At 43.9% G+C, this 21680-nt stretch overlaps 1 protein-coding gene across 1 annotated transcript in view; it reads right to left on the bottom strand.

The window, feature by feature from the left end:
• Positions 1-21159, bottom strand: part of STK32B (serine/threonine kinase 32B) — a 446518-nt gene extending 425359 nt beyond the window's left edge. Inside the window, exon 1 of the mRNA XM_002746002.5 lies at positions 20781-21159. Coding sequence (XP_002746048.2) covers positions 20781-20832 — 52 coding nt within the window. The 5' untranslated portion in view covers positions 20833-21159. The remainder of the gene's footprint in view (positions 1-20780) is intronic.
• Positions 21160-21680: the final 521 nt, after the last annotated feature.

Here is a 21680-nt window from a genome sequence, read left to right as displayed (position 1 = left end):
AGGAAGACCCAACAATATGCTATTTAAAGTGATGCTTGTATTTATAGATACAAATAAACTAAAAATCCATTTAAAAAAAAGAAAAATATGTTGCTACATTGAATGTAATGGATTTATTATTATTTTTTTTTTTTTTTTTAATTTTTTATTGGATTATAGGTTTTGGGGTACATGAGCAGAGCATGCAAGACAGTTGCGTAGGTACACACATGGCAGTGTGCTTTGCTTTTCTTCTCCCCTTCACCCACATTTGGCATTTCTCCCCAGGCTATCCCTCCCACCTCCCCCTCCCACTGGCCCTCCCCTTTTCCCCCCAATAGACCCCAGTGTTTAGTACTCCCCTCCCTGTGTCCATGTGTTCTCATTTTTCATCACCCACCTATGAGTGAGAATATGCGGTGTTTCATTTGCTGTTCTTGTGTCAGTTTGCTGAGGATGATGTTCTCCAGATTCATCCATGTCCCTACGAACGACACGAACTCATCATTTCTGATTGCTGCATAATATTCCATGGTGTATATGTGCCACATTTTTCCAATCCAGTCTATTATCAGTGGGCATTTGGGTTGATTCCAGGTCTTTGCTATTTATTATTTTTAAGTGAATTTTCCAAATACTTATTTCTCAAAGTTGTCATTTAAATTTCAAATCAAGCAAATATTGGTAGATACACTCCACATGAACAAAGGTTCTTTGGAGTCCTGGATAATTTTTAAAAATGCAAAGTAGTCCTGAGATTAAAATGTTTGAGAAATGTATCAAGTCAGACTAACGAAAAGCTTTTCACCTGGATCGATTTGCAATGTCCTTGAGTTACTGTTACTGAACTTAAGCCTTATACTATTGGCCTCCTCCCCTCTCCCCTTCCCTCTTCTCCTCTTAGAAGAGTCTAATCTCTGGTCTCTAGCCTTGGGAAACACCGCAGGACTCACTGTGAAGATTTTATGAGGACTTCATCTATTCTATGTCCCAAGTCCTCTTTTAAAATAAAAAATAAAATAATAAAAAGCTGCTGTGATCACATTAGTAGCAGCCATGTCGAATTCAAAACAAGTAGTATTTTCAGAGATAAACAGAATACTTTCCAATGATAAAAGGGTCAGTTCATCAAGAACACAAAGTAATCCTAAATGTGCATATATTAACATAATTTGAAAATATATAATCACTGACAAAATTAAATATAATAGAAAATTCACAATCATACATAAAGATGTGAACACTTTGTTCTCAGTAATTAACCTTTTAAAAAGCAACAAAACTCCATAAGGATACGGGAGACTTACCCTAAGTGAGATTTAGAAAAGGCTACACCAGTAACTATAGGATATATATTCTTTTCAAGTGTAGATGTAAAAATGTGCGGCTGCCAATTAGAATTTTGAGTCTGCAGGGCACAAGTTGAGCATGCAAACAAACAGCTACAACAAAGAGAGAGTTGTCTGTGTAGAATATACTAGTAATATTTTAAATGACTATTACTTTAAACTCATTTCAAACCAATAGCCTATTTGAGAACTTCTGCCCTATAGGTCTCAGCTATAAGTTCATATCAGAATTTAACACTGTATTCCCATTAATTGTCAACAGACCATATTCCCATAAATTATAAACAGATAAATGCATCCAGAAAGATGAGGAGTCGGGGCATCTCACACAAGGGTCACTAAGAGGTATGAGACAAGAAACAAACCAAATTGCCAACCTGTATTCCAGGGCCTGATCTTGGGTTTTGTTTTCTGGCTAAGGAAGAAAAATGATTCTAAATTATAGTTTTCTCTCCCTACCCATCACATCCCAGAAATTAAAGGAACTGGTAAAATATAAGTTCTGAAAGACTTATAGCCATAGTTTAAGACCATGATACCTCAGAAAGATCAGAAACATCTGTTATTTTCTGGAAGAAATAAAACGCCAATGCAAATCACTTTCAAATGCAAATCCTAAGCAAGCATAATTCTGGTTAACGCATCAAAGGTGGGTTCTGCTAAGCTCCTTTGATTCTCCAGGAAGATTGATGGCGTAATTATACTCTGGAGAGGAAGGTTAAGAAACTGTGTTGAAACTTATTAAATATGACATGCAACGACTTTTCGATTTTGTTTGGAAAGTGTGCTTAAAAATAATTATATTTTAAATGGAATTTATAAATATCTTATGCCACTTAAATGAACGGTAGAGGATTCTGCTACAGCACAATTATTTTATGCCTGATAAGCTTTATTTCCTCTAAGTGAGAACTCACTGGCATTTTCCACAGGATCGATGGGCTGGAAGGTTTGTAAAGTATCTGTAGGCATATTTTTGCATTCCTATGTACATCAATGTATAGGGGTTCAAAATAACTGTATACGTACATGCAAACATAGCCAATAGTATGGGCATTTGTCTTTGTGTCCAAATTTCACCTCTTTACAAGGACACCACTTGGATTGTACTGGGCCCACCCTAACTACCTCATTTTAATTTGATACCCTGTATCTCCAAGTCAGATCATTTCCAAAGTAATGAGGGTTTGGGCTTGAACATGTCTTATTTTGGGAGACACAATTCAACCTGCAGCATGAGGCATCCGAGGACTTTTCTTGTTTTCCCTTCAAGCACCTAAAATGACAGACATTTTCTAAAAGACAGCTTATTATGTAATCCTTCCTAAGCCCCTGTTCCAGTCCCCAGTCTCTCCATAGGGCCTGCCAAGAAATACAGCAAAAACAAGACTCGAGGACTCGAAAGTCAGCTTGATCCATCCACATCAGCAGCAACAACATGACACAAGAAGACTGCTCCCCAACCCAGGCTTCCAGGGTTCCACATGACTTGCCAGACCCGGGCTTCTAAAAACAGACCTCTGCCTTCCTGACAGGTAGCATGAGGATTCAGCCAAACCAGCTTGGAGGACAGAGTCCATTGGAATGTGCCGTTTCCTAGGAGAATGGAAATGAGAAAGAACTGCCTCACAGCTGGGATGGAATGTTAGCTGGGAGGAAGCCAGAGCCACCTTCTTCTAGCTGAATAAACAGCAGCCCCCTGCCTGCCTTCTCTCCATGTTTTACTGCCTCCCGTGTTGAGCCAGGCGTCCTCCTGAGTGCTGCGCACCGTATGTTGAAGCCATTCATATGGCTACCTCACTCCATCCTCACAAGGACCATGTCAGAGTGCATCCCCATTCTCCAGTGGAAGAAACTGAGGCTTGGAGAGGATAAGAAGTTGGCCCACGGTGACACAGTCAACATGTAGAAAAGGCAGGATTTGAACCCAGACTTCTGTGACCCCAAAATCTGCCTTTGACCTCCACGTAGAATCTTCAGTCATAAAATTTTAATAAACCTTATATAGTGCTTATTACTGCCAGACTGTGGAAGCACTTCACATATATTAACTTATTTAGTACCCACACCAATGTATGAAGTAATTGCCATTTAACCTTCATTTTACAGACGAAGAGACTGAGGGTCAGAGTGGTGAAGAAACTTACTCAGATGACTCAGCTAGAAAGGAGCAGAACCAGCTTTCAACTCCAGGCAATTCAGCTCCAGGGTCTCTGCTCTTAACCACTATGCTATGTCAGGGGCATCCCTAGTGGAATTTTCCATGATGGAGCTGGATAGGGGTCTTGGTACATCTCAGATACACATAAGCACAACGCCTATAGCCTATCTCTAAACTGGGTTGGAAGGCGGAGCGTAGTTCAGGGAACTGCCTAAAAGAGCACATGGTGCAGCTCCAGTATCAAAAAGAAAGTGTGGTGCTCACACTCCCTCAAGAACCTGCCGTTACACTGAACTAAAACACAAACCCCTAAGCTGAGCATACCTTGCAGACCTCTCCATAGCTCCAAACTTGCATCTGTACAACTGCCGTGCAGCGCTACTGCTCGTTCACACATTTACAAATGCATTCCAAAATCATCCGTGGAACAAGTCACACACTAAAGGTCTACAAAAGGTTAACGATATCAAAGGTTACTATCTACTGGACGTTTGCCAAGGGCGTAGCTCTTAAGTTCTTGTGACATACATATGCATACACAAAGGTAATTATGTGAGTAATGAATATGTTAATGAGAACATCTTACTGCATCTTCTTCTTCTTCCATTACGATAGAATATCATCCATCTTAATTTTTATTTCATCTCATTTTCTGTTTAGAGTAGTCACAATCCAGCTCAAATTTAAAGCAGAAATATAAAGTGTCCCTGTAAGAAAAATCTATGAAAGTCATCATTAAGATAGAGAAGAGTATCAAACCAGCTGTGTACAGGTAGTACACAGCTAAGGTAAAAAAAATAATTCTGCAAGTGGGATACAAATTAATGAGTCTTGGGAAAGGCCAACATGAGGGAAAGAACTTTTCAGTTACACAGAAAGAAGTGAGACCAAGCACCACAATTTTATCACCTAACACAACTCAGTTAACCTCTTGGAACCCGAGTATCTCCAGGTATAAAATGGAACTAATGAAACCTCTCTCACATTGTTATACTAAACATTAGAAATTGGCAACCTGGCTGGAACTGGAAGCCATGATTCTAAGTGAAGTAACTCAGGAGTGGAAAAGCAAATGCTGTATGCTCTCACTTACAAGTGGGAGCTAAGTACACAAAGGCTTACAGAGTGCTGTAATAGACATTGAGGCTCAGAACAGGGGAGACTGGGAAAGCGTGAGAGATGAAAAACCACATACTGGGTAGCGTATGCTCCCTCAGTGACGGGTGCACTACAGTTTCAGACTTCACCATTCTATTAGGTTGGTGCAAATGTTATTTTGGTTTTTGCCATTGAAATTTAACTTTCAATGGATGAATTTGTATAGGTTGGTGCAAAAGTTATTGTGGTTTTTGCCACTGAAAATAACGTAAACTATTCATACAGGTAACCAAAAACTACTTTGATATGGTTTGGATGTGTGTCCCTGACCAAATCTCATGCTGAATTATAATCCCCAAGGTGGAGGTGGGATCTGGTGGGAGGTGACTGGATCATGAGGGAGGACTCCCCACTTCGGTGCTGTTCTCATGATAGAGTGCTCATGAGATCTGATCGTTTAAAAACACGCGGCACCTCCTCCCTCTCTCTTTTCCTCCCGCTCCAGCCAGGTAAGATGTGCCTGCTTCCCCTTTGCCTTCTGCCATGAGTGAAAGTTTCCTGAGGTCTCCCTAGAAGCCATCATGCTTCCTATACAGCCTGCAGAAACATGAGCCAATTAAAGTTATTTTATTTATAAATTACCCAGTCTCAAGGTATTTCTTTAGAGTAGTATGAGAATGGACTAATACACATTTGTACCCTTAAAGCTGTTGAAATAAAAATAAAGACATTACATATAACAAATGTTTGGTCCATAGTAGGCATTTGTTAAATATAATTTTATTTTCCATTTCCCTATGCTTTCTCCTTTAGATACTGGGAAGGAACCTATAACCTTTCAAAGGTTACACAGTGATTTTTCTTAGTCTTTCTGATGCTCAAGAACCAGCAGCTACAATGACAGCCACTTTCTAAAGCAGTGGGGCCTACAGGAGAAACCTCAAGAGCCACAGACCCAGACCTTATAAAGCCTACAGTCTTATGGGGGAGACTGACTGATATGGTTTGGCTGTGTCCCCAGTCAAGTCTCATCTTGAATTGTAGCTCCCATAATTGAATCATGACGGTGGTTCCCCATACTGTTCTCATGGTAGTGATAAGTCTCACAAGATCTGATGGTTTTATAAGGGAAAAGCCTTTCACTTGGTTCTCATTCTCTCTTGCCTGCTCCCATGTAAGACGTACCTTTTACCTTCCACCGTGATTGTGAGGCCTCCCCTCAGCCACATGGAACTGTGAGTCCATTAAGCCTCTTTCCTTCATAAACTGCCCAGTCTCAGGTATATCTGCCAGCAGTGTGAAAATAGACTAATATACTGACTTAAGGAAATAGCCACATGTGTCAATGCAGAATTACAACTGTGTTCAATGCTATGAAGGAGCACAGCATAGAAGGGGACCTTCCAGGAAGATTTACCCAGTCTAGGAAGCAGATAAAGCATCTTGAGGAAAGATAAGTGGTAGATGACTGAGTCAAACCTGGTAGGATGGAGACAGTGTTTCAGGCAGAGCGAACAACATACAGTAAGGCCCTGGGCAGGAGTAAACTTTTTAAAAACTGAAAGAATGGCTGTGTGGTTGAAGTGTATAAATAATAATATTGACTACAAGAGGAAGAAATAGCTAAATTTATGTGACAGTTGCCATGTGCCAGAGATTTGGCTAAGCACTTTAAGTGCAGTGACTAATTGAACTTACACAGTGAAGGGGAACACAGCGTGCAGCGAGGTGGGAGAGCTGGGCAGGTTTTAGACCATACAGGGTTTTGAAGGATGTGTTGCAGGTTATAATCTTTGTCCTGAGAACAACAGAAGCCATTGAAAAAAGTTAAGCAAGGACATGATCCTACTTGAGATGTAAAGCTATTTTCTAGCTGTTGGGTGTAGTATATTCTGAAAGAGAAAAGAGAAGACAGGGAGATCTGTCAGGAAGCCCAGGGGAGCCCAAAGGAAACGTGATGTTTGAATTGAGGTGGTGGTGGGGTGGCTGTAAAGACAGGCAAATTTGTGAGCGACTTAGAAGATAAAATCAAACAGCCAGGTGCTTAATTAGATTTGTGGGGTAAGAGCAAAACCTGAGAACCATTGGCTTCTGTAACTGAATGGATAATGATACTATACACCAAACTAGGAAATTCTGCAAGAAAATTAGTTCAGTGAAGTCATGTTGAATTTGAGGTAATAATTCTTTTGAGATATCCAAGTGGAATTACAGGAAACCAGAGGTTTGAAAATCAGAGGAGAAATACAAATTAAGGTAAAAAATTATTGAGTCTGGCCAAGCATGGTGGCTCACATCTGTAATTCCAGCAGTTTGGGAGGCTGAGGTGGGAAGATTACTTGAAGCCAGGAGTGTGAGACTAGCCTGGCCAACGCAGAGAAACCCTGTCACACTAAAATTACAAGAATTAGATATGTGTGGTGGCACACGCCTGTAATCGCGGCTATTCAGGAGGCTGAGGCAGGATAATTGTTTCAAACTGAGAGGCAGAGGTTGCAGTGAGCTGAGATCGTGCCACTGCACTCCATCCTGGGCAACAGAGCAAGACTCCGTCTCAAAAAAAAAACAATGACTGAGTCACTGTCATATAGAAATATATGCCAGTTATTAATTTATTGACTCTCAGCTCCACATGACATTTGTGATACTGGACCTGGAGCGTGTAGACATTTCTTCTTTTCCAGCTGGCCTCCTGTTAGGCATTGCCAATCGAGGCACAGGAGAGACACTGCAAGACCGGAGTGAGAAGAGGACTTCCTTCCTTCCTCCAGTGTGCTGTTTTCCACTTGGCATTTAGTGGGTTTGTGTCCAGGGGGCCTAGCAGCCCTCATCTCAGTGGCACTCATGGACCAACTGCAGGTACTCTGTGGGCTGCCTGTTCTGGCAACAATGCTTTCTCCAGAGAGATCTGAATCACAGACTTCGTGGAGAAGGGAGCCACCTTCTAAGTTTCTGAGTTATTTTTCTTGCTCACACTTCCTCAGCCCTAGAGAGAACAGGAGTTTTGCTGAAGTTGCTACTTTTATACCTCCCAGAGTCCTCTTTGACTCCACTTAGTAGTTAACCTTTTTACTGGTTGACAGTTCTTGGAATTACATTTTCCCTTTTTGAAAACTGGTGCAGTTTTGGGTCCTGACTGCACCCTGACTGACACAGAGTGACTGAACATACAGAGGTTGACAAGATCACCCAGGGAGGCAGCACAGAAAGCTAAGTAAGAGGTCCCATTGCTCAGTCTTGAGGCACTCCAGGCTTCACTGCAAGTGAGAGGAAGCCAGCCTTGCAAAGTAGGAGAAATGACAGCCAGAAAAGCAGGGGGAAACCTCAGACAGTGTAATGTTACCAAAACTAAGAGGAGATATTGCTTCAATAAATAATATGCAAATATCTTAAGGTGGAAAAAGTTTTCTTATACACAAATATATTTTTATATATTATATACTTATGATAATATGTATTTATATATAATTGTTACAAACATATATGATATATAATTATATTTTATATACCATATATTTTTGTGTATAAATATGCATATTTGTACACAACTCTAAGTTTCTGAGTTCTTTTTCTTGTTCACTTGTGTATAAATATGTATATTTACTTATACACACAAGAAACCACAAGGAACGTTTAATAGTTATGACTAAATTAAAATGAAGACATTTATGATGCCAACAGATATCATAAAGGGCTTGAAAAGTGAAATTACAAAACAGGGTAAAATATTTGCAAGAAACAGCTGACAAAAAAATGTCATGTAGACTATATAAAGAGCTATGAGTCAATCAAAGAAGATAGACTTCTAATTAAAAAATTAACAAAGCTATGGACAGGAACTTCCCAAAACTAGACACATGACTAAGAACTAAATATATAAAGACACTTCAACCTCATTAGTGATAAAATGCAATTTAAAACAACGAAATACTATCGTATGCTCAATCAACTGGCAAATATGTAAAAGCAACAGTAACATTGTCAAAGAAATAAAGGTATGTTGTTCAGGAAGTTAGCACTTTGAATGTAGCTAACACAGATTAAGACATGCTGCCAACGTAAAATATACAATCAATTTCAAAGACACAGTGTGAATAAACTAATGTAAAATATCTCAATAATTCTGATATTTATTGCACACTGAAATGATAACATTTAGCCGGCACTCTGGAAGGTCAAGGCAGGTGGATCACTTGAGGTCGGGAGTTCGAGATCACCCTGGCCAACATAGTGAAATCCCATCTCTATTAAAACTACAAAAATTAGCTGGGCATGGTGGTGGGCACCTATAGTCCCCAGCTACTTGGGAGGCTGAGACAGGAGAATTGCTTGAGCCCGGGAGGCAGAAGCTGCAGTGAGCCGAGATCACACCACTGCACTCCAGCCTGGGTGACAGAGCAACACTCTGTCTTAAAAAAAATAAAAATGATAACATTGGGGGTATATTTCGTTAAATATAATGTATTATTAAAGTTCAGTTCAGCCATTTCTTTCTGCCTTTATAACATCAGTACTGGGAAATTTGAAACTGCATATACGGTTCACATTTGTTGACTGAATCCCATTTCTATAGAACAGTGCTGATGAAGAGCAACAGGGATGCCAGTGCATGACTTGTCAGAGTGTAAATTAGTAGGACCACATTGGTAAACAATTTGCCATCCTCTTACAAGATTTGGACACACACCTATTCTATGACCTAGCAGCTCTCCTGTGGCATATATCCTTGAGAAAATCTGATATATGTTCACTAGGGTACATACACAAAGTTGTTCACAGCCATATGTGTGTCATCATAGTAAAGAACAAAAAGCAGAATAGTACAATCAATGTCCGAAGAAAGAATAAATGAGTTATAGCCTGTACAGTAAATGCATGGAACGGTAGTGAAAACAAGTAGATGGCAGCTCTTCACAGCAGTGTGGATGAATTCTACAAGCAAGATCTTAAGTGAAAACAGCAAACGATACAAAAACACATAACACATGCGACCATTTTTATAAATTCCAAAAACAATAAAAACTAAACATAGTATTGTTTAGGGGTTCAAAAACATGGGAAAGGTGATCGAGCACATCCAAGGAGCTTCAGAGGAACTGTGCATGCTCTACTTCTTCCACTGGATGGTGAAGTTCACGAGTTAGCTCCTTTGACCCAAAAAGACACAACTTACAGTTATCTGCTGCCTTCAAAAACGAAAAGACCACTATGACCCTAGTCAGAGCTGCTTAACTAAAACGAGAAAAAGCTAGATGTAAGAAGAAGCTAGATCGAAGAAGACAGACTTCTAATTAAAAAATTAATTAGAGGGAGGCTGAGGCGGGAGGATCATGAGGTCAAGAGATCGAGACCATCCTGGTCAACATGGAGAAACACCGTCTCTACTAAAAATACAAAAAATTAGCTGGGCATGGTGGCGCGTGCCTGTAATCCCAGCTATTCGGGAGGCTGAGGCAGGAGAATAGCCTGAACCCAGGAGGTGGAGGTTGCAGTGAGCCGAGATTGCGCCATTGCACTCCAGCCTGGGTAACAAGAGCAAAACTCCGTCTCAAAAAAAAAAATTTAATTAGATTTAGGTGATTTGAGGAATACGTTATCATGAGAAAGTAAAGACACCAAGTGTGGACTGCTTCTTCATGAAGCTCTGTTATGAAAGTAAGGAGAGCTGGGTAGTAGATCTTAGGTGGCATGGGGGTTAGGGAAAGCTTATCTTGAAAACAGAAGGCGCTCATGTACAGTAAATACTGAGGAGAGGAGTTCTGCCTCCAGTGGACTAGAATATTTTTGGTCAACCTTCCTGCTAAGTAAAACTATAACTGTACAAATTATACTTTTGAAAAATATGTTTCAAGGAGTTATAAAGATATCAAGGGAAGAAAGAACTCCAGGACAAATAATCAGGAGAAAGGAAAGTTCAAAGAAGTGGGCACAGCAATGGAACCTGCCAATCATGAAAGCAGGTTCCGAGAAGAGAAGCTGAGGAGCTCCTGGAAGGGGACAAACACTGAACCTCAGGAACTACAAAAGAGGAGGAGGCTTGGTAAACACCCAGGCCTTCGTAAGAACACCACAGGGCAACATTCCAGCAGTAAGTGTGAAATATAGACCAGTCCTCATAGGACTTCAAACCATTTGAGTCTCTGTGAGGATTTAAGATGAAGCATGATTCCTATCACCTCTAACAAAGATTACTGCAAAGGCCAGAAGGTAAATCTTTCTGAGGAAATATAATATCATCCAAAGCCTCAAGTGATCTCTATACTATTTCCTATATAATACCCAGAATGTAAGTATTTTTTAAAAAGGCAGATTAGAGGACAAGATATGTTTAAAATGAAGCAATAGGCAATAGAAATAGACCCAAAGGGTTACCAAGTGACGGAGTATCAAACACACCTTCTAAATGAACTTGGCTAATGTTTAAGGCATTAAAAAGTAAGTTTTGAGAATTTCAGCAGAGATCTGAAAGTCATAAAAGAGAACCCACTGGCAATTCCAGAACTGAAAAACACAATAAATAATATCAAGCAGTTAATGGCTATACTTAATAATAGCAGACAGACCTGAAGTGACTAAAAAAAGAGATAGGCCAGAAGAAAGTATTCAGACTAAAACAAGGAGAGAAAAAAAACCAAAAGACACAGAAATATTGTCAAAGCCAGATAGGGCACAGTAATAAGGTCTACTACCTTTGCAATTTGAGTTTGATAATGTAAAGAGAAGGGGAAAATGCCAGAAGCAATGTTAAGTGAGACAAAAAAAATCCCCCAAAACTAACAAAGCCACTAAGATACAGATTCAAGAAGCACTAACAATGAGCCGAGATGGCCAGATCATCATACGTATGCATATCATCATCCAGTTCTGAAAGGGAATATAAAATCTTAAAAGCAGCTTGGCAAGAAAACCCTAAGAGCTTAAAAGGAGCAAAAATAGTACTGGCAGCTGTCTTGTGCTCAGAAACAATGGAGACCAAAAGACAATAAATCATGTCTTAAAAATGCTGAAGAAAACACCTGCTGGCATAGAATTTGATAACCAGCAAAACAACCACTCATAAGTAAAGTCTAAATAAAGACATTTCAGACAAGTACAAAGTGAGAGAATTTGTCACTACAAAGCATGCAATGAAAGAAACGATGAAGAGAAGACTTCACCAAAGGAAGCTAATTCCGTTGGAAACTCGTAAGTGAAATAAAAATAAAGTACAGAATATATGAGTAAATATCATCAATGCTCTAAGGCTCTATCTCCAAAACCTAGAAAAAGAACAGTAAATTAAGCCAAAAAGTATACAGGAGAAAATTGTTTTTAAAAAATTAGTGAATCAAAAGGAAAACAAATAAAAATCAAAGCCAAAAATGTATTTTCAAATTTAAAAACTGATCAACCAACAGAGGCCAATCAAAAAAACATTGAGAAAGAAGCACAAATTACCAAAATCAGAAATGAAAAAGGAGATAGCACTACAGAACCTAGAAACATTGGAAAAGATAATAAGAGGGTATTGTGAATAACATTACGTCAATAAATTTGAAACTTATAAATGACAACAGTCCTTCACAAACTCTCCCATAGTTTGGTATACTTCCTAATCCTTTTAATGAGACCAGTATAACATTGATACGAAAACTTAATAAAGCCATTAAAAAATGTCTCTTCCTTCCTATTCTCTGATAGTGTTTGTAGAGGATTATTATTATTTCTAACATTTGGAAGAATTTACCTGTGAGGACATCTGAGGCTAGACTTTTCTTCACAGGAAAGTTTTATTACAGATTTAGTTCTATTCTGATATTTAAATTTCCCCTGTATTATTTCAGCAGTTGTGCTTTTATAGAGTAATTATTTTGTCCACTTCAAATGTATTGGCATAAGGTTTATATTATCTTATGAAAAAGTTATAAACAAAATATTAGCAAATCAAATCCAAGAATATATCATATTGTGATGAAGTGGGGTTTACCCCAAGAATTAAAAGTTGATTTAACATTTAAAAATCAATCAGTATAATTCTTTGATCAGAAAAAGGAGAAAAGTCATCTCAACAGATACAGAAAAAGGCATTTGTTTAAATTCAACTGCTGGCCAGGCACAGTGGCTCACACCTGTAATCCCAGCACTTTGGGAGGCCGAGGTGGGTGGATCACGAAGTCAAGAGATCAAAACCATCCTGGTCAACATGGTGAAACCCTGCTTCTACGAAAAAAAAATACAAAAAATTAGCTGGGCATGGTGGTGCGTGCCTGTAATCCCGGCTACTCAGGAGGCTGAGGCAGGAGAATTGCCTGAACTCAGGAGGCGGAGGTTGCGGTGAGCCAAGATTGCACCAATGCACTCCAGCCTGGGTAACAAGAGCAAAACTCCATCTCAAAAAAAAAAAAAAAATTCAACTGCCATGAACAATAAAAACTCTCAGCAAATCAGGATAGAAGGAAACATCTTCAGTGTGATAAGAGGTATCTACAATAACAATGCAGCTATATAACACTTAATTATAAAATAGTGAATGCTTTCTCCATGAGAGTGGGCTGATTTAAGTGAGAGTACCAGTCAGGATAGGCTGGGCTACACTGTGGTAATGAGCAGCCCCCAAATCTCAGGGGCTTAAGACAGCAAAAGAGCAGTAGCTCTCATCTATAATCTCAGCACTTTGGTAGGCTGAGGTGGGAGGATTGCTTACACCCAGGAATTCAGGATCAGCATGGGCAACATAGACCCCAAAACCTCAGCTCTACAGAAAAAAAAATAGTGTCTGGGTGTGGTGGCTCACACATGTAATCCCAGCACTTTGGGAGGCCAAGGTAGACAGATCACCTGAGGTCAGGAGTTCGAGACCAGCCTGGCCAACATGGTGAAACCCCATCTCTACCAAAAATACAAAAATTAGCTGGGCATGCCTGCACCTGCCTATAATCCCAGCTACTTGGGAGCCTGAGGCATGAGAATTGCTTGAACCCAGGAGGCAGAGGTTGCAGTGAGCCGATATCACACCACTGCACTCCAGCCTGGGAGACAGAGAGAGACTGTCTCAAAAAATAAATTAATTAAATTAAATAATAAATAAATTAGCAGGGCATGGTAGTGCATTCCTGTGGTCTACTGTGTAGGCTAACATGGAAGAATTGCTTGAGCCAGGGAGGATGAGGCTGCAGTGAGTCACAATAACACCACTGCACTCCAGGTGGGCACCAGAGTGAGACCCTGTCTCAAAAACAAACAAAACAAGACAGCAATAGAGTCTGTCTCACTGGTGCCATGTCCCACGGCAGCCTGGCTGGCAGTGTGATCCATGTCGTTCTCACTCTGGGAACCAGGCTGAAATAAGTCCCACCATGTGGATCATTGTGGTTGCTCCAATACAGAGTGATATGAAGTGACACTCACTAGTTCTTAAACCCTTCCTCCAAGATGTGGCATATATGATCGCTGCCCAGACTGACCAAAACAAATCACGTGGTTCCGCATAACTTCAAGGGGACAAGGAGGTATAATTTTTTGTGGGTGCATGAAGGTAAAGGGGAACAGGATATTGGTGAGCAGTGACAATGTTCCCACATTGAAACGGTGATAATGTCCCACATTGAAAGAATGAGACATTTATATTGATGAGTTCACAGATGGAGCGCTTCTTGGGAGATGAAGCAGAGGCCAAAATCTTCAATGCATAAGGATACTCTGAGGAGGTCAAAAGAGGAGGAAGACTGCAGGACTGCTAACAACATTGCCATCCATGTTTTCCTTGGTCGGCTCTAGCTAAGGGAATGATCTCAGTCTAATAAAGTCTGTTGTTCTCTTCTTAGGTAACTCAGGTCTGTCTGAACTAGAAATTCTCCTCTGGTATCCTAAACTATGTGTCCTCATTGTTCTCTAAACTAGAATACCCCTTTAGGCTGTTAGAACCCTCAATGTTCTTTGTAGAACAGCTTCTTCATCTCTGTCTGCCATTGCTCAAAGTCCAGATTTTAGATAACGGTGTAATGCTAAGAATATTTGTTTCTTCTAATTCTCAAAAAAAAAAAAAAAAAAAATACCTAAGCTCAGCACCAGATTACTTTGATCCTGCCAAAATACTGATCCTTTATCCCTTAAGGCATTTAAACCCTTCCCTCAAGACTCAACATAAATCCCCCCTTTATCCTAACCCTATTCACTTCAGCTCATATCATTAGAAAGCCAACGCCCGAGCTCTAGGCCCTTTTGCCATCCCATTAAGCAGGAATTTTGTCTTACCCAGAAAAGAGCAGAGAAGTTTTGCCTTCTCTCATTGGGAAGAGAGGTGATATGTGCACCATGATTAAGAGCTGCCAAGCTACTGGCAGTGTAGGGTCCACTCTGAAAAACCAGTCCTGCCAGGCGCGGTGGCTCACGCCTGTAATCCCAGCACTTTGGGAGGCCGAGGCGGGCGGATCACCTGAGGTGGGAGTTCGAGACCAGCCTGACCAACATGGAGAAACCCCATCTCTACTAAAAATACAAAATTAGTCAGGCATGGTGGCGTGTGCCTGTAAGCCCAGCCACTCAGGAGGCTGAGGCAAGAGAATTGCCTGAACCCAGGAGGCAGAGGTTGTGGTGAGCCGAGATCACGCCATTGCACTCCAGCCTGGGTAACAAGAGCGAAACTCTGTCTCAAAAAAAAAAAAAACAGTCCTGTGCCCAAACAAGTCTCAAGGACAGAACTGAAGGACAAATCCAAGGCATAGTCTCCAATGACTTTAATGGAAATAAATCAGTTTTTTCTCAATAGCTTCAGAACCCAAAGCAATGTAAAAAATTGGCCCCCAGTAAGTGATTGCTTTCATCTTCCATTCAACAAATGGCTGCTCTGTGCCCTCACTGGCCTTATTCTAGGCCTTGCAGATACAAAGGTGGAAAACAAATGAGTGCTGGTCTTTAGGAGGTGACAGTCTAGTGCAAAAGGTGGGCGTGGAATCAAACAATAAGTAGGATACGCCAAAGTGTCCCCCCTGTGCTCCAAGGAACACAAACTACAGGTGGAGGCGGGGGGTGGGTGCTTTTTGTTTATATCTGCCTGCCCAGCATCCACTTTCCCTTTCTCCATTGATCCTCCAACATCTCTCGGGAAAATTCTTCACACAGACCCTTAGTCCACATGCCTCAAGTGGAGCCAACTCTACCCCCTGAAGCCAAAGGTGGGCATGTGACCCATCCAGCCAGTTAGAGCCTCGAATCTCCCTGCTCACAGTAATTGATTCAAGAATCCTCGAGACTCAATTAGAGCCCATCAGAAGTAACCCTGGGATATTTTCCACAACTACTATGAGAAGGATACTTGCTTTCACATACTCAAAGTTCTGAAGATACCAACATGGAGGTGGTGGAGCCCCGTGAAGAGAGAGCCCGCCTGAGAATGAAGCACAGAATCCAGGAATGAAGATTCTTGATATTTCAGGGAGCCTGGTTCCAGCCATGGTTGATGAGACCGACACCTTCATTCATTCACTCATTCATTTATTCACCAAAGATTTACCAGATGTTCCCGGTGTTGTTGTAGGCCTTAGGGATACAGAAGTGAACAGACCGTGCAAAATTCCCACCTTAAGGAGCTTGTCACTCCTTCGGAAGAAGCAATCACGTAAGATCTCTGCATGTAGGGCAGTGGTCCCCAACCTTTTTGGCATCAGGCACGGGATTCATGAAAGACAATCTTTCCATGGATGGTTTTGGGATGAAACTGTTCCGCCTCAGATCATCAGGCGTTAGATTCTCTCACACTTGTGCATGGGCACAACCTAGATCCTGTGAGAATCTAACGCTGCTGCTGATCTGTCTGGCAGGACGTAGAACTCTGGGGTTAATGTTCCCTGCTTGCCACTCACCTCCTGCTGACAGCCCAGTTCCCAGAGACCACAGACCGATACCAGTCCGTGACCCAGGGGGTGGGGATCCTGACTTAAGGTACTTGCACTGAGTGGAGAAAGACAGACAATAAGCAAGAAAATAAATAAAATAAATGGTATAATAGATGGTGACAACTGCCATGAAAAAAAAAATAAAGCAAGAAAAAGGATTTGGACTGACATTTTAAGTAGGGTGGTCAATCAGGGTCTGAGTCAATAACACTTTTCTGGAGACCTGAAGGAAGTGAGAGTGAGCTATAGGGTAAATGCCCTTAGGCAAGAGGGGCAGGTGCCAGGACTATGGTGTGAGGGTACAGGGCATATCAGAGGAGCAGGAAGGAGGCAGGTGAGCAGAGAGTGAAAGCGGGAGGTGCCATCTCAGAATGGAGCACCAGATGGGCAGCTATAAGGACTTCAGCTTTTATTCTCTCAACAATGCCAGTTGTGCCTAGAGCTGGAGGGAGGGTTTGAGGGAGGGCTGAGCAGAGCAGAGGACTGATCTGGCCAGTTGCATATTTTAACGGGATCACTATGGCCGCTGCATTGAGCGACACTTATGGGAATAAGGACAGCCCAGTTAAGGACCTAGGGAGGTGATTGTAATAATCCAAGCAACAGCTGTGACCACGGCTTGGACAAGAATGGTGGTGACGGAGAAGGCAAGAAATGGCCGGAGTCAAAACATTCCCTTAAAAGCGCTTTGTCAGCCCGGGCACAGAGTCAGACCTTGACTCTACAAAAAAAAAAAAAAAAAAAATTACAAATTAGCCAAGCATGGTGGTACAAGCCTATTGTCCCAGCTACTTGGGAGGCCAAAATGGAAGGATCCCTTGAGCCTGGGAAGTCGAGGCTGCAGTGAGCTAAGATCCCACTACTGCCCTCCAGCCTGGGCGACAGAGTGAGACCCTTTGTTTTTGTTTTTTTTTTTAAAAAAAGCACTTAATGTTGCTTTTCCATCATTTGCAACTGGAGGAGGTTCAGCTAACATACCAAATCTTAGATGCCATCCACAGTAAAGCCACCATGATTTTCTGCACCACTTAGAAAAAAGAAACGCTGCCAATGAATCTGTGCCATGATCCTTTCTCTGCTTACGACGTGTCACGGGAGCATGACCAGCTATGACCACTTGCACACAATGAGTTAAACTCTTGTCATAAGAATGTGGATGACGGTCCTGTCACAATTACACAATGGCAAGTTTTTAGCTGTGGTTTAGCATCAAAGTACTTAAAAATCAGACTTCTTCTGGTCTGGCAGGTGTTTGCATCTTCAGCCTTCAACCACACAATGACCATGGTTTGGGAGAGCTTGCTTGTTCACTGGACCATGTCACTCCCTGCTTAAAACCCTTCAGTGACTCCAAAATCAAGTCACCATGGCCACTGGCCCTTTGAGGCCAGCCAGGTATTCAGCGTTCATCTTTTGTGCCTTCCAGCTTCACACTCCACAATGCAGGACTACTAAACCCCCTCAATCCCCCCCGCCCGACATGAGCCTGGCTTACTCTTTACTATCTGCCTTTGCACATATTCTTCCCTTTCTCTGAAACATCCTTCCCCGCCCACCCCCCAATCACCCACTTCTTCCCCCGGGTAACTCCTGCCGTTTCTGCAAGATTCCAGTCTAAAAGAGGGAGGAGACCTTTTCAGATCCCTCCTCCCCACTCTAAGTTAGGGACCCTCCTCCTGGGTATCAGAGTCACCTGAGCTCACCCACGCCAGGGCACTTACACACCCTATGTTGTCCTGGTGGTTTACTTGCTCTGGGAGGGAGCTCCTTAATTGTTAGTATTTTGCCTTCATCCTCTTCAGTCCCGGTGCCCTGCACAGGGACTGACATGATCAGTAAATGTCTATGAAATAAACGAGTTGGTTGGTGGCAAGTAACACTGCTTTCCCTGTACTAGGAAATGTGTGAGAAACATACTGGCAAAAATCAAACAAGTTAATGTTTCACGGGACTGGAAGCTAGCAAAATGAGAAGAGCCCTAACCCGGTATTTCTTTTGTTTGTTTGTTTATTTATTTATTTGAGACAAGTTTCACTCTTGGTGCCCAGGCTGGAGTGCAATGGTGCAATCCCGTCTCACTGAAACATCCATCTTTTGGGTTTAAGTGATTCTCCTGCCCCAGCCTCCCTAGTAACTGTGATTACAGGTGCCCACCACCATGCCCAGCTAATTTTTGTATTTTTAGTAGAGACAGCGTTTCACCATGTTGGTGAGGCTGGCCTCGAACTCCTGACCTTATGTGATCCGCCTGCCTCAAAAGTGCTGGGATCACGGGCATGAGCCACCATGCCCCACCTCCTAACCTTGTATTTAACAGGCAAATAACCTTAGGCCCAATCTGCTTGTAGAATGAGGAACAGGAACAAGAAAATCAAAAGGTTGGCTACACCAGAGATAACTAGTTTGCCAATGAATATTTTCAAGCTGGGGATAAGGGACAGAGACAGTTCTCAATATAAGGGTGGCAAATGTCCTCTGTAAATAAAAGAGAAAGATGCCAGGAAAATTACCAAAAGCATGACCTTTGACCCTAGAATCACAAACCCCTGCTATCGAGGGTGATGCTGCATGGTGTTCAAACTCTTCCTGGGACACACAGGAGCCTGCATTACCTCCGTGCCTACCTCTCCTCTGTCCACAGCTGGCTCCTTACCCGCACAGGCTCCAGACTAAAGACCAGAAAAAGCCGGGGCCTGTCTGTGCCCCCACGACCCTGCACTGGTTTCTCAAAGCCCTTATCACCATGGATGGTCATTCAGGGCTATTAGACTAAGGACTCCTTTAAGCAAGGATCGCATGGGCCTTACAGAGCAGGTGCTCACTTAACCTTGACTGTGTTCATCTGTCTTTTTGGGAAGGGCTGTCCAGGTGGGCATCTGAGTAGCACTCACCGTTTTGGGAGTTCTAGAAGCCATCCGTGATCTATGCGCATGAGCCAATGCCCTGGGCAATGGTGACAGGCACAGCTTTCAAAGCAGATCGTCCTGCCTCAAGGCCAGCTCTACTTACCAGCTATGATCAGGACAGTTTATGTACTGTTTTTGAGACTCAGTCTCGCTCTGTCGCCCAGGCTGGAGTGCAGTGGCGCGATCTCGGCTCACCACAACCTCTGCCTCCCAGGTTCAAGTGATTCTCCTGTCTTAGCCTCCTAAGTAGCTGGGATTACAGGCACCTGCCACCATGCCTGGCTAATTTTGTGCATATTTAGTAGAGATGGGGTTTCAACATGTTGAAAAAGAGGACAGCCCCCTTTCTAAGGCAGTCACCTCAAGAGGCATGAAAAGGATTGAGTGAACACTATGTGTTAGCATGCCTGGAACATAGTAAGTGCTCACTAAGTCTCAGCTCTTATCTGGGGCACAGTGGAGACTGCGAGTCAGCACAACAGGAAACCAGCTTTGAGAAGCAGAGGGCTCTTCACAGATAATAAACGCACAGCTCAGTACTGCTTGCATTTATAAGGCACTTTTCACGTGCATTACTAATAGTTAAGCTTCAAACAGCCCTATAAAGTAGCAACTGATATCATAACTCTCATTCCATAGGTAAAGAGACTGATGTTTCAGAGAGGCGAAGTAAGTTTTCCAGAGACACGCCACACTGGGAAGAGGGTTCTGCTAGTCCAAATACTGAGCTCTATTGACCTGAACCGCAAGGACCCAGCCAGGAAGTTTAGATGCGGTTGGACAGCCTGCACCACTGCTGCACCGGGGAGGCTGCGGAAAGAAATCAGGACGCCTTCCTCGGGGCCACAGAGTTTAGCAAAGAAAAGTTTCCCTGGGCTGTCCTGGGTGATTGAGGACAGCTGCATCCAACAGGCCCTTACACGAGACCAAATGCTTCGTGGGCACACACACGCACACGAGCGCGCGGGGACACACACACACGCACACGGTACAATCCGCCCACCCAGGCCACCTCCGTCAGCCTCAGGCTCTCAAAGAAACCTCAGCTTCCTGGGTAGCCCAAGCCTAGAAACCTCCTGACCGGCCTCCGAAGTCAACTCCTCCCTTCCACAACCCCAAGTGCAGGTTTCAGGTTCGCCTCTCTGAAGCCGCCTCCCCAGCCCCGCACTGGGCACCGTCCCGACCCCTACAGGGCACTGGGTGCCGAGGAGTTCCCTGGGCAGAATTGCCGCGCCTGGCACGGAGCCGGGCACACTCTGCCGGAGCTGGGCGAAGTGGCCGAGCCTGGGTCCCCGCGCCGGGCAGCACGCGGCGCCCAGCAGGACTCGGCCGAGGGTGACGGAGGCAGGGGAGGCCCAGCCCCTGTCCGAGCGGGGCGGCGCGTGGCGGGAAGTGGCGCCCCACGCCCTCTTACCTTCCTCATTCTCGTCAAACACGGGGGGCTTGTGGGAGTGGTTCCCGCCCATATTCCGCCGCTGCTGCCGCTGCTACATGCCCGTCCGCGGGGACGCGGGATGCAGGATGCGAGATGCAGGATGCGGGATGCCGGATGCGGGGAGCGCGCCCAGCTCAGGTTGTAGCCGCGCGCGGAGCTCCAGGGGGCCGAGCGCCGCGCAGGGGCGGGACGGCGGCTCCCTCCTCCCTGGCGCCCCTCAGACTGCGCTCGCAGGGACCTCGCCCCAGCCCAGCCCTCTGCCCTGCCCCGCCCCGGGCTGCGCTCGCAGGTCCTCACGCCGGCGCCCGCCAGCGAACCCGGGAGCTCCTAGCGCCGGGGCCAACGTGCCGCGCTCCTCGCCGGCTACAGCAGGCGGGCGGGAGACGCGAGGCGGCGCGGGAGGCGGGGCGGGAGCGGGGAGGAGGGGACGCGCGGAGGCCGCGCGCGGGGGGCGGCGGCGGGGCAGAGGGGGCTGAGACCCGGATCGGCCCGAGGAGTCTGAATCCCTGCTTGGCCTCCTCCCTCGGTCGCAGTTGGGTCCCTCCAGGCAGTAATGGTTGGTCAGCACCCACCCTGGCCAGGCCCCGGCAACGCGCTTTGTTAGCGCCATCCTACATCCGCTCCCAACAACCCAGCTATAAGAAAGCGTCGTTCCTATTGAGAAGCGCATAGACGGAGGTCCAGAGGGAAAGAGGCTCTTAGGTCTGTGGTTAGTCGGCCCTGGCTGCGAAGGGGGTCCCAGGGCTCTCCGCTGGGCTGTATTTGCGCATTAGTGTTGGGACGGGCAGTGCAGTGTCTTCTGGCTCTCCAGCCGACACGGCTCCTCTTAAGGTTCCTCCCAGTGTTTCATGAATGAAAGTATCTAGACCCACTGGAACT

The sequence above is a fragment of the Callithrix jacchus genome, chromosome 3, assembly GCF_049354715.1.
Source record: "Callithrix jacchus isolate 240 chromosome 3, calJac240_pri, whole genome shotgun sequence".
Lineage (NCBI taxonomy): Eukaryota > Metazoa > Chordata > Mammalia > Primates > Cebidae > Callithrix > Callithrix jacchus.
This window is presented reverse-complemented; position numbering and strand designations above follow the sequence as displayed.